Source organism: Panthera uncia, chromosome B4 (genome assembly GCF_023721935.1).
Source record: "Panthera uncia isolate 11264 chromosome B4, Puncia_PCG_1.0, whole genome shotgun sequence".
Classification (NCBI taxonomy): domain Eukaryota; kingdom Metazoa; phylum Chordata; class Mammalia; order Carnivora; family Felidae; genus Panthera; species Panthera uncia.
In genome coordinates this window covers 19,719,656-19,735,438 of record NC_064809.1, presented here as the reverse complement: position 1 = coordinate 19,735,438, position 15,783 = coordinate 19,719,656, and the positions used below count along the sequence as shown (strand labels likewise).

The 15,783-nt window shown below is 37.0% G+C and overlaps 1 protein-coding gene across 15 annotated transcripts in view; it reads right to left on the bottom strand.

Moving 5' to 3' along the window:
- Positions 1 to 15,783, bottom strand: part of MLLT10 (MLLT10 histone lysine methyltransferase DOT1L cofactor) — a 235,295-nt gene that overhangs the window by 13,648 nt on the left and 205,864 nt on the right. For all 15 annotated transcript variants that reach the window (XR_007456916.1, XM_049626908.1, XM_049626907.1 and 12 more), the window contains 3 exons: positions 14,824 to 15,002; positions 3,560 to 3,677; positions 2,140 to 2,212 (listed from right to left, as the gene is read on the bottom strand). Coding sequence is in view for 14 of the 15 variants with exons in the window: in XM_049626908.1 (XP_049482865.1) it covers positions 2,140 to 2,212; positions 3,560 to 3,677; positions 14,824 to 15,002 (370 nt within the window). In the remaining variant the exon portion in view is untranslated. The remainder of the gene's footprint in view (positions 1 to 2,139; positions 2,213 to 3,559; positions 3,678 to 14,823; positions 15,003 to 15,783) is intronic.

The window sequence follows — 15,783 nt, the reverse complement described above, 5'->3', positions numbered from 1 at the left end:
AAATATTACTTATATTAAGATAAATACATAATGTTCTCTCGTCCACTTTTTGTCTTAAATTGGTAAGCATGCCCATTTCTGGTCTCCAAGCCTCTACACTAACATAATATATTAGTAAAGGGCTTTGGAGTTTCCAAAGTGTTTCCATGTAATTATCTCACATGATCGTCAGAACAACCCAGAGAGAGAGAGAGAGAGAGAGAGAGAGAGAGAGAGAGAGAAGTCAAAAGCGTGGCTTATTGGTTCCATTTCTACAGGAGGAAACAAGATGGGGCTTTAGTGACTTGTCCAAAGACACACTGCCGGTAAATGGCAGAGCTGGGGCCACAACTCAGGTCTCTAACAACCACCGGTGTTCTGCCACTGCCTCAGTATGCTTCTCTATAAAAATCTCTTCGAATAACAAGTTAGACAAATGAGGTTTTTTATTCTACACATAAACATCACATGCTACATATAGTTGACCATCCCTCTTCAAATAATACATTATGCCACGATACTTTAGGCTATTACATGTCAGGCTGATTTTTAAAGGATAATATAAAGTTGAAAATATATGCTAAAAATAATTTAGTATGATTTATTGTTGGAAATTCCATTTAGCTAATGAAAACCTGAGAACTATTGTGCTAAGCAAAATAGCACTAAGGGATCTCGCAGAAATTCTGGGTAGTTTCTAGGATATTTTAAGAGGGGAACATGGACATGCTTCCTCCACTAAACACACGAGCAAAAGTCCGCCTAGTTTTCTACTTTGAAAAGAAGAATAATAGAATAGTACAGAAGTAATCACAGCATAAAATTACAAATTAGTTGGTTGATGCTATCATTGTGTGCTTCTGATTCCTAGTTTCAAAAGAAGAAATATTTCATTTCCTATAGTGCTCAATTATGAAAAATACTACTACTTTTAGGTCATCCAAGAATTTTATAGGAAAAGACACACCTAGTGGTACCACTAGAAAATAGCAAAATTCGACGTTGCTGAACTAATCTACTGATAAAGATGTCCCTTAACAGACATTACCAATATATCAGCAATACAACAACAGATACTAACAGTATCATCGCATGAAAAATTTAATTTTTAATAGAATTTTTAAGTTTGCATAGTTGAAAAAAAAAAGACTCCAGAATGGGCTTTTCCCTCCTTCTGTTCTCCCTTCTCACCCAGTCTAACCATGCTTGAGGCACAGTTTACAAAATTAGACAGCAGAGAGCAAACAAACTAGAAGAAGGTATAGAAGTTAAAAGTCGTATATAATTAATAAAAAGAGAGCTAGGGCCTCAAGTTCGACTGTTTTCCATAAGCTGGCACAATATTCCCTTCTGCCATTCTCCCCACTGAGAACAGAAGATGTGGGCACTTAGACTGTGCTCAGAGAAATTCAACCATTTCAGTAGAACTTTGCTAAGAGTGTCCTGCTAACTTCTTTATCTCCTATCAGAGATATTTAAGGCACCTAAGTTCGTTCAGATAATATCTAAGACAATTTTACAGAACGATGTAAAACATTTATTATACTTTGATTCAAACAATTTTAGGAACTAGAGGGATTTTACGTTATTTTATTTATTTTTTTTAGGAATCTCTACACCAAATGTAGGGCTCGAACTGACGACCCCAAGATCTAGAGTCCCATGCTCTTCCGACTGAGCTACCCAGGAGCCCCGAGAAGTAGAGGGAATTCAGAAATGAACCCCAAGAACTAGGAACCAGAGATGGAAGGGTTCAAGTGCATTGCCTACAACAGAGCTGAAACTGGAACCCTAAGTTGAAAGCCTGGAGTCGGTAGCTTCAAGAGGTTTTAAAGACTATTTCATAACCAAAAAGAATTAGCCAAATTAACGTATTTAACAGTACCAGTCGCTAAATGTACAAATGATAAAAACAAGAGAGTTCAAATTGACCGGAAATCTAAGAAAAGGTAGGTCCTTCTAAAAGCTTAAAGTCTAACCATGTGTTTAAATTAATATTCAAATTAATTGAGAATCATTTTTCTTGACTGTCCAGACATGCTTCTTATCTACAGAATGCTTTTACAGCCTCACAAATGTGTGCTCTGATAGGAGATAAAGTAGTTTCCAAATCTCCAAACGTCTCCTTTGCCTCGCCTCTGCAGAGTAAACAGCGCTTACCGCGGTGAGAGACTTCCTCGGGGTGAGCTTCCTCTGCCAGCAAGGCTGCGGCCATTGTCTCCGAGATCTTGATCTGCAGTGTAAATATTTCATAGCTGATAAAGTGACTCTCACTAGATAAGAGGTTTTAAGCTCTTGCCCTGATTTTCCCTAAAACGTACATAAAACCTTTACCACTGCTTTGCAGTTACTCTGAAAGTAGATCTAGTATGTTGCTAGTTCAGAATTGCTGAACTGTGGCATGTAAGGCGTTGTCCCTACACGTTTTTGTGGGTGTAGAAGGCCATGGATTATGTTCCGTTCTTTCATTCCTTTCAATTTTACAGCACAGAAGCGTGGTTTGCATTTGCAGTACCCTCCCCTCAGCCACTTTTAATTTCTACGGTTAAAGTAATGAATCACAGCTGTGGACAGCTAATCTGTATGCTTATCACAGCAAATCCTTACGCTTTGTATTTTTTAACACTTTGCATCCCAAGACAAGTCATAAAATACATAGTGTACGACATAAAGCCACACACCATAACTAAAATTACACATATTGCACGGATCCTCACACCAAGAATAAAGTTAAATGTAACACTAGATATTTAAATTGACAAAAACAAGTAGGAAGATAGCATTCTGGACTTAAAAGGAAAAATTAATTTCTTCAAAAGAATTCTTAGGTGACACCAAATATCTCTGCTTGACAAGTAACCTGTATCTCCCCTACAGTCAGTTCCTTATAAAATCACCCTATCTGGCCTCTTTCAAGGTTGTCCTCCCCTTCTTCTGAGTCAGGTAACCTCTGACCTGAAAGGGTAAAGACATGACTGATCCGTTCTTGGTGAACTGCTAAACCCATTCCCTTCCCCCAAACAGGCATGACTACTTGGACATGTCAACAAATCCTTAAGGATGGAATGAAACAAAGCAAATCCAGTGGCTCATTAAAACAGTACAAGAGGCAAATGCTACAAAATGTCAACTGGTAAAAATTCACAGGATTACTAAACACTGTAGAAATTCTCTAACAGGATTTTTTTTTAACCAAGTTTGTGTAATGCAATTTCATGAATTATGCAAATAAAGGTTTAGGCTATTCACAGAAAAGCCCAGTGTTATGTTACTTTCATTGCACAGAACTGAGAACTGAACACATCAATCACAAAAGTCACAGGAGACATTGTTGCATTCCTGCCTGCTGATGGCTCTGCTTAAACATTTACATTTCAGACAGTAAAAAAAGCACATCACTATTTTGCAGCACCGCACACTATTTACTTCCAACTGTGACTCTTTTGGTTGGGGGTGGGGGGTGGGCACAATCCTGTATTAACCACACCTTTAGACTTTTCAAAGAAAATGAGCCAAAGGCAGGGATTGGGGGGGGGGGGATTTACACTGGGGGAGAGCTGAAAAATTCTTGAAAACTTACCTGTTTGACTGTTTTCAGACTGAACTATAAGAGCTGCCATTGATGAATTTGGATTTAATCTATTGCCATACATATGAGATGGTGCCTGACTAAGAGAAGATCCAGATAGGGTATTTGCCTAAATGAAAAGAATTACAAAAATAAATGAATGATATTAGAAAATATCTTCGCGCTTTTCCTAATAGACCTAGCAACTGTTTTCTCTAACCTAAGAATATAAGCAAACATTCCTGACTTTCTAAAGAGCAAATTTTATTCTTTCTTGTTTTACCATTCCAACATTTCAACTTTTTTGAAATAATTCCAAATAAAAAAAACAAAGACTGGCACATTCAAAGTAAACTACGCTAACTTTAATTTCAAAGTATCTAGACACTAACAAAACCCAGTGGCATGGTAACCATGTGAACATATGACTAATTATTTAATCTTATTAAACCATTTACAAAATAAAGGCAGGTAGACAACAGATGTCTAACAAATGCTTCAGTCCCTTACATCACAGGCTGGCTAAGGAGGTCAAAAGGGCCAATTTCTACTTTTAGTATTTTAACTACACAGAGCTATATTTCCATTGCTTAACTCTGTCATTAGTAAAACCTGCACACTATTCTGTTACTTCCTATTTTGATAGACTTGGAAGCCTGCTGCTTTTTCTGTTTTGTTTTGTTTTTATTTTAAAAGAAAGCAAACAGGCATCACAAGTATGTTTTCTATACAATGCAGAGCTCAACGAATCACAGCTTTGCCCTGACCCCATATAAGGCACTGTCTTTTTGGCAGGAAGCCAGCTCCACTAACTGAAGAGCTGGTCCAAAGTTTGTAATTCATTCATGTTGCTAACCACAATTCTGAGGGCCTCTACTGGGCCTTGTGCCAAACAAGGGAAAATGAACCCTTAAACAGATGACGCTACGGAGGCTGGCCAAAGTCTTGCGTAATCCAATGTAATAAAAATGCCTTCTTTGATGTGAATACTTTCTCCCACTTTCTAAGAATATTATAACCTTAAAATGTGGCATTCTGGGAGCAAATCTCCTGTACACAAAATACTGTTACTCTAAGAAGGCTATTCCTAGCCTCAGTACTTTTCAGATTTAACATAACCATAGATTTAAAGCAGACTTCTTATTCTTTTTCATGAATGAGATCAAACTTAACCTTTTATAAAATGAAATTATTGTATAGTTATTTCGTAACAGAATTCTGGAAAAGAATTTCAAAGGCTTGAAGCAATTCGAATATAAAGAGGCCAAGCAATCGTAGGACAAAAGATGTGGGATGTTCTACCACGTACAACTAACTACACACAGGAGACCAAGACATGTCGACACAGTAGTTATAAAAAGCAAAATATTACAGAAAATAAACTGGTTTCTGGGAAGATTCAGACCCTGACATTATATATGGCTTCTGGCCAACTTACTGGGCATGAAAACTGGACTTGACCATTCACAGAAGTAGTCTGTGAGATAGAATCCTGTCCTTGCTTTCCACTGTTTCAAAGGGTGTATTTCCTAGTTCATTCTTCAATGTCTAAGTTTAATTGGTCAATTTCTGGGTTTCATTTTTCTTCTTATTAAAGATGTGTATACAAAGCCAATAAATTTATACCATAAAGTCTTGCTTAACAATCAATCAGCCCTCAGGAAAACGTAAGTCATAATTTTAACCTCAAGATCATACTAGATGCTTACCAGGTATTTAGTAGTGCAGCATACTAAAATATACAATTCATAAATGGAAATATAGCTAGGTGTTTTTTTGTTTTTTTACCTCTTGGTTACTCATAAAATAACTTAGGGTAAGAAAAACCACCAAACAGACAAACAGAAAAGTACAGATGTTACCAGTCCCATGTGTTAACATCTCAGGTACCTTACACTTAAAAATATCCTTTGTAGAGCCGATTTGCTCTTACTCTAGATACAATTCTAAAAAGATCAACTAAGCATACAAAAGACTAGAAAGTGGAAAATTCACTAGAAAGAGGAAGAAAAGTCATTTCTTGAGACATCTGCTGGCAGCAGGAATCAACAGCTGACAGGAGGAGAAGAAAGAGAAAAAGAGGAGTGAGGCGGCGCTCGAAGAACATGGACGTCTAGATGCCTTAAACCTGCATCTCAGCCTTCTGGCTCTCCTGTTTCGTGCAGTCATCGTAACGGTTGAAATTTAACTAACGTTACACCAGTTGGGTTATCAGTTTTATGAGCTGCCTTAGTCTCTTGATAAGAATCAAAAGATCCTACTCCAATCAGAAATACCCTTTTTCAGGAAGAATTCTTCCTGCAAGGGCTTTATATTTATCCTTATTAGCTTCAAATTTTTTGATGCAGTCTTCAAATTATCTTAGTGTCTCTATCACACATTAGGCCCACCATACTACAGGATCAAAATGCAGAGCAGTACTGCATAATAACTGATTTGCATAATGACTATCATCAAGAAGAAGATAAATCATCTTTAGCATAATTCCAAAAGAAGAAAGTAGGTATTTTACAAAGGTGGCAGACAAAAAAGTAAAGTTAATAAAATAAAAACCTAAAATGGGAATACATTTTTCATCCTCCTAAATGATCAATTTCCCAAATTCCCTGAATGAGTAAAAATTACCTGGTAGTTTGTTTTTAAAGAATTATTGCATTTATTGGAACCAGAAACTTTGGAATGAGATTAAAAGCTATTAATATTATCAGGAGGCATTTTATGGTATATTAAAACATCTAAACCACTCTACATTAAAACTCAAGTCATTAACGTCATTTTAAGCGGTAACAAGAGTTATGAATCCACAAATGTCTGACACTGCTTAGCCAATACTTCTGAAATGATGTTTAGAATGGTTAATGTTGGGAACCCATGATAAGCTTGTTGCCACCTCTGGGCCAAGAAACCCTCATCAGTTTAGTGAAAAGATTCTACAACTTAGTAGCAATAAGAAGGGTAAGTGAGGTGGGCAGGGGCAACTTACTTAGGAGAGCATACATATAATGTTGGACATTTTGTAGACTCAAAATTTTCTGTTGTCTTTAACAAGTGAAAGCACTAAGATTCTGGAGGACAGAAGAAAGTTCATGTGAACCTAAAGAAACACTGGTAAAGAAACAAAAAGGGCACTTGAAAGCTTTCATTGTAAAAGAAATCTGGAATAAAGAAAACAACATACACATACTTCTCCCACAGCGTATGTCAGATGGGAATTTTTAAAAGAGCATCAAAAGCCAATGATTCACACGCCAGAAGTCTGCTTCAGGAGACCTGGTATAAAAGACAGGCAATTCTTTTTGGAGAGAACTACCCAATTTTATCTTGCCCAAGTAAGCGGAAGGGCTACTAGGGACAGATACCCTCCTTGAATCTACTGGCACTATAAGAATAGTTGTTAACTCTGGGGAGGCCGAAGGAAGGAAATCTAAGATATATGTGAACTCTACTACTTTTGCAACTTTTCCATATACTGTACATCTATAATTATTTCGAAGTAAGAAGTTAAGGCATGCTTGGATGGCTCAGTCAGTTAAGTGACCTACTCTTGATCTCAGCTCAGGTCATGATCTCTGCACTGACAGCACTGAGACTGCTTGGGATTCTCTCTCTCCCTCTCTCTGCCCCTCCCTTGCTCACGCTTGCACGCTCTCTCTCTCTCTCTCTCTCTCTCAAAATAGGTAAACTTAAAATAAAACAAAAACAAAATTAGAAGTTAAAACAAAACAATAAGACAAACTAGTTAATAGCGGCTCGCTGAAATCATATCATCTAATCAACACAGTGTTAATCAAAATAGGTTAGATTAGATCAAGATAAAAGTATTTAGTAAGTATTTTAAGTTCATATTGCCATAATAAGCTTTTTTTTTTTTAAGTTCGTTTATTTTGAGAGGGGGGAGGGAACGGGAAGGAGGGGCAGAGAGGGAGAGAGATAGAGAATCCCATGCCGACTCTGTGTTCCCCAACTCGACATGGGGCTTGATCTGATGAACCATGAGATCATGACCTGAGTTGAAACCAAGAGTCTGAGGCTTAACCCACTGAGCCAGCCAGGTGCCTCGCCATAATAAACTTCTGCTTTCATTTCCAATATATGATACCTCAGAGTTTTTGTTCCCTCCCCGAGATTAATTGAAAGGAACCACTTCCACCCAAGATGTTATAGAACACATATTCTAATACTCTAGTAATAAAGCCTCAGGAAGAGAGGTATTTTACCAGGTGGACCTAAAGGCAAGTAGAGGAAGAATAAATTGAATAATTATTGAGGTAAATTCAAGCTACTTTGGAAAAAAAAAAAAAAAAAAGTATGTTTAGGTGCCTGAGTCAAAGAACCCTAAGCAAATTTAGAATAAGTTATACTAAAACACCTAGAAAGACACACAGGTCTCTACCAAGGCAGTATTCCAACTCAAAGCAAATCAAAGAAATTTACTGTTTCATAAGTAGACTCACGGACCATATTAAAATATTAACAAGATTAAAATGACATTTCAGCTTGAAATTTCCCCTGCTGTTAACAGTTCACCTCCTATATTTCAAATGTCTGCTTACGACCACGGAGAAATTTTAAAAGAACTCTAGCTGCAAAGCAACACTACCCAATTCCTAGGCACTTGGCTCCTTCTAAAAGAGTCAGATTATGAAGGAAAAAATCAGACTAAGCCTACTCAATTATTTGAATATCAGACAAAAATGGATGCTGTTTTGTTAGGGCTTTTTTCCTCCCAAATGTTGGTAAAGGCAGAATAATACAGAATAAACAACAAAAATTCGGTTTGAGAGAACAGAACCTATAAAAACTTCACTTTTGGAAAGTATCATAGCAATACCTAGAGGTGGATATGAAACTTTATACTTTGATCATACAGGAAAGGGTTATAGTAAGCTTTTTTAAATGCACAATTAACCTGTCAATAAACATTAAAATCACATGATTCAAACAAGCTCAAAACACGGTAGAGCTTCTTCAAGCATTCCAACCCTGACATGATATAAAATATATTCTTTCAAAATCTTGTCAGATTCACTAAATTGAATATTACTTTTAAAAATTTCTATCTCATATATACATCCTTAGAAGAGAATACTTTTATCACTATATCTGCCATAAATCAAGCTTTCTCACCGAGGGCAAGGTACTAGAACCTCTCTGTCCTCAATTTCCATTTGGAAGCGCGGAGATAATAAGAGTACCCACCCTCATAAGAATACTGTGAGAATTAACTGAGTTAGTATACAGGGCTTATAAAGAATCCGTGGCACATGGTAAGCAAACTTTAACTTGTTATTTTAAAAATCATTTTCATAAGCTATTACGGCTTCCATTTTTCCATTAACTTCATTAGAGAATATATCAATTATATTTTGATACTAACATGGCTAGACTTCAAAGATTAAAACATATTTCCTTAAGAAAAACTAGATGGTATAAATGTCTCATTATGCAATGATATTGTAATCTATGTATTCTTTGGTAATAATATAGCAATAGTGCAGGGGTGCCTGGCTGGCTCAGTGGGTTGGGCAGCTGACTACAGCTCAGGTCATGATCTCGTGGTCTGTGAGTCTGAGACCCACATCGGGCTCTGTGCTGACAGCTCAGAGCCTGGAGCCTGTTTCCGATTCTGTGCCTCCCTCTCTCTCTGCCCCTTTCCTGCTTGCTCTCTGTCTCTCTCTCTCTCAAAAATAATAAACATTAAAAAAATTTTTTAATAGTATAGCAATACTGCAAATATAATAAAATTCAAATATTTTAATGATAATTTATACATCTTTTCAATTTGCAAACACAATTTGACCAGAAAAGTTTCCAGGAAAAATGAGAGAACAACGGAAAGTTTCAGATATTCTCCAACTCAATTCAAACTTTGCACTATGAAGCATATTCTGATAACAGACCCCATTTCTGTGTCAGCTCCCACCAGTAAGGCTTTAATACTCAGCGTGTGATGAGAGATGAAACCAAGTGTGAACAACTTTCAGGTCCCATGAGTAGGCTGACTGTTAAAGCTGTCAGGTTCAATTGCATCATTCCACATTATTCAATGCCTCAAACTGCTCCCTAATTGTTAGGAGCTTAACGTATTCAAAACCATTGTTTAGGCTAATACTGAAATGCCCCACAATTGAGTTTCTATAAAGTAGTGGGAGGGATTAAATTATAGTCAAACCATCACTGAACACTCATGATTGGACAACAGGATGGTAGAATACCCAACCAACTCTAAGCAGGTTTCCTAACTGGTTAATACCTAATCAATACATCACCCAACTTTAGGGGAAAAAATGTAGTCCCCAAGGACTAAAGCAGCTATTGAAATAATTTAAGAACTGGAAAAACCTCAGTCAGCAGCTGAACCTAAAATGACTAAAATTCATATACCTATGTTAACATGGAATTATAAATCTTAACAAAAATTTTTAATACTATTTTTAGTAAGGGAAGTGCTTCTGTACAATTTATCTCACTGGTAAACAGGTGTTTCTGTAACAGCCAAAATTAAGTCCTATAAAAATTGTAACATCAGTGTAATAACCTTTAATTCCAAAGTACTTTATGGTCTAGAAAGTATTCTCATTTGAACTTCATAATGTACCTGTCCCTATAGCCGGTAGGACAGGTATTTAAAGTATTTTATTTTACACATGAGAAAAACTGACACCCACAAATTTAAAAAGCCCCACCCATAGTTATACTCGTGAGTAGGAAAGCTCCTGGAACCATGGATTTCTGACTCAAATTTCTGCTGTTTGGCATTATGGCACACAAATGGACACAGTAACATTCCTAACAATGTTTTTCAAAGAGATACCTCTTGACACAGAGGCACATCGCTGGGAAATTCATTTTTATGGGAGGGAGGGATTCAGTAAACCAGACAGCAGCCTCCAGAGGCAGACTGCCTGGCTTCCAAACTTAGTTCCCCCACTTCCCAGACAACCAACGCTGCACGGTTACTGAACCTGTACATCGCCCAATGGCAAGCGACATCACAAAGCACTTATAAAAACTTATTTTGCTCAGAATGTTAATGTCCTTAAAATTACAAGTCATTATGAAACTATTTAAAATATAAAAGGTGAAACTTTCATTCTGACCAATCAAGTCAGAGATCTTCTGAAGTCACGTCTATCTGCCTGGGAAACTGAGCCATTTTCTCAAACAGAATGGAAATGTCATATCAGACAGACATCATCTGAAAGGAAATTGAGGACTACATCTAAGACAACTCTCTCTCTCTCTCTCTCTCTCTCTCTCTCTCTCTCTCACACACACACACACACACACACACACACACACACCCCACAAAGTTATCATATTGGAAAACAAAGTATTCAAAGCTGCCTGAAATAAAAGTCTCACAGAAATGTGCGAAATATTAGTCCTTAAATTAACTGTACCTTAAAAATACTTAAACACCTGCATTTACTAAGTATCACATTAATAAAGCTTGAAAGTTCCTTCATCTAAAATTATTTAAATTTATTGTTTATGATAGTAAATACAGAGTTAACAAGAAACCAGGATTATATGTATGAAGTGTGTGCCCAAAAGCAAAACCCAGAATGCAGAAAATACAACTACTTTTCATTACATTCAGTCTTAAAATTTGTTTATTAAAGGAATCATCCTTCAAACAAAAGCACTTGAATTTTCCCAAAAGACAAACAGAATGAATGCAGAACTAGGAGACAGAGTGGAATTTGAAAGGCAAAATGAAAAATTAATGACACACCTACAGAAACTAATTTATACCTCTACTCATGATACAAGGGCAGAGCACATCATTTAAAATAGATCATATGAACAGTAGTTCTATCTTCCAATAATGTTAAAAACTATTAACTATATTGTTATCTGAAAGAATAATTACTCTAAAAACAAACAAATAAAAGGATTTAACACTGAAGAATATAAAACTAGCTGATCAAACATTTTTAAAAGGTGTTTTCAAATTAGGGCTGCTAAGCATCACGTTTTCCCCTACAATTTTACAAGTGTCTCCTTTTTCCCCCATTAAGGCACAATTCTATTCTCAGTTTTTAATTTCTATTAAGCTCTTCCTGATCTTACCTCCCTGACCACTTTCCAAGGAACAATTCTTAAGACAGCAAATAAGCCAAACAAGAGGCCTGTCTATCTTACTTAAAAAACCGAGGCCAGAAAGATCAAGAATGACCCCTGGATTTTTATCCTGCTGGCACCAGGCCAGTCACTAAAAACTACTACCTTCATTAAATTTGGCAGGGGGGATGGGGGGGGGGGGGGGGGGGCGGGGGGAGCAGGGCATTATTCAAATTTAACATTTCCATTATCTGTTTATATTTTCTAAAATGCTTGCTAGTGTGATGTTACAATTGTAACAAGACTTCCATAATCACGTTTTAAATATCGGTAATTTTAATTAACCCACTTACAGCATTGCTAATCAGCTACCTGTAAAGAAACCCTAAATAACAGACTACGATTTGATTACCTAAACACCATGAATTGTGCAATTTGAAAACAAACAGGGCCCATATAAAAGTTAACCAGAAATAAACTTGTCAATTTGAAGAGAGGATTCAATCACCAAGTACATCCCAATTTGCCAGAGTCCTAGCTAAACGTCCCCTTTATTCTAAATATTTTTGTACCCTTTCCCTCACACATTGCCTAGAAAATTCACATTTTGCACATTCAGTACCAATACTATGGTCTCAGGCAGCTAAATTGAAGTAGTTCTGCACTCAGTTCAACTGAGAGGTCAATGTGCCTCAGTTGCCTGGAGACTGATGGTTGCTACAGCAGCACAGATAAGCCAGGCTAAATAAGCTTCAGCTTGAAGGCAGAGAGCATTTACTGCCGGACAGAATCATAGATGCAGTTGTCTCAGCATGCAGCATTTGAGTCTAACTAGATGATCATATTTATAAGAGACCCATCTTACTGAACATGGAAAGAGGATAAACAGTAAGGATTTTAATTGGACTGAATCCTGGATTACTTGCAACTATGATTTCTTTGTTCTTCAGTTGAGTCATATGTTAAGTGGAATTTTCCCTCTAGCTATAAATTTCTCTTCACCACCACTTCCCCCATCTACCTCCCTAATGCCAACCCCCAAAACCACAAACATAATGAATGAGAAGAAATGAGATTTTTGCTTAATTCAGCCTGGAATTAACCAGAGAGTAATTAAAACAGACTTTTATAAAGAAAGAAAAGAAAAACGCACACTGGAAATGTTCATGTGAGACTTTGTCCAAGGATAGAAAGCTATCAACAGCATATGGCTACACTTAATTAAAAGAGATGAAACTATTTACAAGAACCATTCTCTCATTTATCCTTTCACCCTCTCTAACCCCACACCCCTGTTATGCTGCCTATCTCTCCAGGGCTAGTGAAATGAGCTACAAAAAACTCTCCCAAATTAGTCAAACTCCCCTTATTCAGGTTGAGAGGTTCACCACATAGTTAACTTTCATTTTCAAACATGATACCACTAATCACACCGCTGGTTTTCTGTGCTGAACTGTCTGTTGTTTATTCTAATACCTGATCTAATTGTAATGGTGACTGCGCTGAGCCATTACATATTTTTAAAAATAAGGCTGTACTCTGATGTACAGCTTACAGAAAATACTTAAAAAGTGTGTATATATTTTTTTTAACTCTTGTTTAATATTTATTTTTGAGAGAGAGAGAGAGAGAGATGGAATGCAAGTGGAGGAGGGGCAGAGAGACACACACACACACACAGAATCTGAAGCAGGCTCCAGGCTCCGAGCTATCAGCACAGAGCCCAACACAGGGCTCGAACTCACAAACTGAGAGATCATGACCTGAACCGAAGTCGGGCGCTTAACCAATTGAGCCACTCAGGTGCTCCAAAAAGTACATATATATTCTAAAGGCCTGGACAATGGAAATTATGAACACATATGTAAAGCATAAATTTATAGCAACTTACAAACAACTAGCTCATAGTTTGTAATTAGAAATTTGTCTATATGGGGCGCCTGGGTGGCTTAGTTGGTTAAGCATCCAACTTCAGCTTAAGTCGTGATCTCATCATGGCTCATGGGTTCGAGCCCCGCATCAGGCTCTGTGCTGACAGCTCGGAACCTGTAGCCTGCTTTGAATTCTGTGTGTCTCTCTCCCTGTCCCTCCCCCGCTCACGCTCTGTCTCTTTCCTTCAAAAATAAACAAACATTTAAAAACAATTTTTTTAAAGGAATTTGTCTTTTATAAATTTCTCTAAATACTAAGAGATTTACTACTAGAAGCTTGGATAAAATTAAAGTAAAATTATAAAGAATTCCAAATAAAAATATCTATGTATACTTTAGGAATTTTAAATTATTACACCTTTGGTGAGGTGGTGGGGGAGAGGGAGTAGGTGTGTGTGTACAGCTTTGCCAATTTACCGTCCTATTTATAAATACAAGATTATGGTTTTTCTGATTTGACTCTGGCTTTTAAGGATTCCTGAAGACCTATCAAGTTACAGGTCTAAAGTGAAGGAAAGGGATAAATTTATGCACAATCACCAACAGAGTCACTTATTTAGAATATTCATGTACATTCTTTCCTCTCCCACTAGGAAGAAAACAATATAGTACTCAAAGGGATCAATCACTCTTTAACCTATATTCTCCTACACTGGTTTTTGAAAATTTAGACAGCAGACGATCATATATTATTTCTGTGATTTTTAAAATTATAAAAGGAATTTTTAAAACCACAAAACCAGTTCACACTTTTGAAGTCCTATTTTTAATTTTTTTAATTTTTATTTTTTAAGTTTATTTATTTATTTTGAAAGAGAGAGTGAGATAGGGGCAGAGAGAAAGAAGGAGAGAATCTCAAGCAGGCTCCGGTTTGTCAGCACAGAGCCCAGCGTGGGGCTCGAACCCATGAACCACAAGATCATGACCTGAACCGAAACCAAGAATCAGACGCTTAACCAACTGAGCCACCCATGCACCCCAAGTCCTACTTTTTAAAAGAAAGAGTAAAAGTCCCCACCAAGTTACCAGTTTACATTAGGACAAAATTAGAAACTCAGAAACTGAAAGGAGTCAGTTGAAGACAACATATTCCTTTGTCGTCTCTCATAAATACCATGTAGATATGTCTATTATTTCCACTAACATGTCAAAACAAATTGAGGCATTTTAGAAATTCCTATAGGAAGCCCTATTTTCTTTCTTTCCTCTCCAATGGAATTCGCTTTCAGAAACGACAAACCCACCTACAGGTCGCTTCACAGCACTGCAATAATTTACCTGAGTTGTAGCAACAGCTGGGGCTGCAGATGATGCTGCTGATGGGGAGAGAGCTCCCACTTGTTGCAAATGCCCAGAAGATTGCTGAGGTAAATGAGAACTGGAGACAGGAGTACTAGATCCTGAGCCAGATACTACATTTGGAAAGGATACTGCTACATCATTGCTGTTATAAATACCTGAAAGAAAAAAAATTATTTAAATACTTTGCAACTTAGCTGTCAAATTTGTCACAGATACTTAATATTAACCATTAAGTCAGAACACCCACATTTCTTCCTGATCCCTCCCCTCAATGATAAATTTTATTGGTGGTGATAAAAAAAAATGTATTAATAACTGACTAAATACTGACTTGTCATAAAACACTTGTTTAAAAAGAACCTAAGTCATTTTTAATTTGTAACAAAAATGACTCTGCCATGTGACTGGGATCACATCAGGAAGTGCCTCGTAAAAATAACAGTAAGTATTTTAGGAATTCCTAAGAGCAAAGAAATGTTTCTTAAAAAGGAGAATGAAGCAATTAGAGTTGCTTAAAAATCACCTGGTAAACTTTTCAAAATGCAGACACTAGAGCCCCAGAATTCATGATTGAGAGAGAGGTCTGACATGGATGACCATGTTTTAGAAAGGTCACCCAGTTTACAATATAGAAAACAGAAGAGAACTAGACTTGAGATTCAAAGATCAGTAAGTGGATTCTAGAAATATTCAAGAGGAAGAATGAACAGACTTTATGACTGAATGGGGTGGGTGAGTAGGGGTAGGGATGGACGGGGACAGAGGATTAAAAGATAATGACAACGTGGACTACATGGTGGTGGTCAGGGTCACTTCAAGGACACAGGAAAAAAGGATGGAGGCACGAAAGCACTTTCAGAAAGCATCATGGAGTTGAAAGAAAAGAAAAGAAAAGAAAAGAAAAGAAAAGAAAAGAGAGGAGAGGAGAGGAGAGGA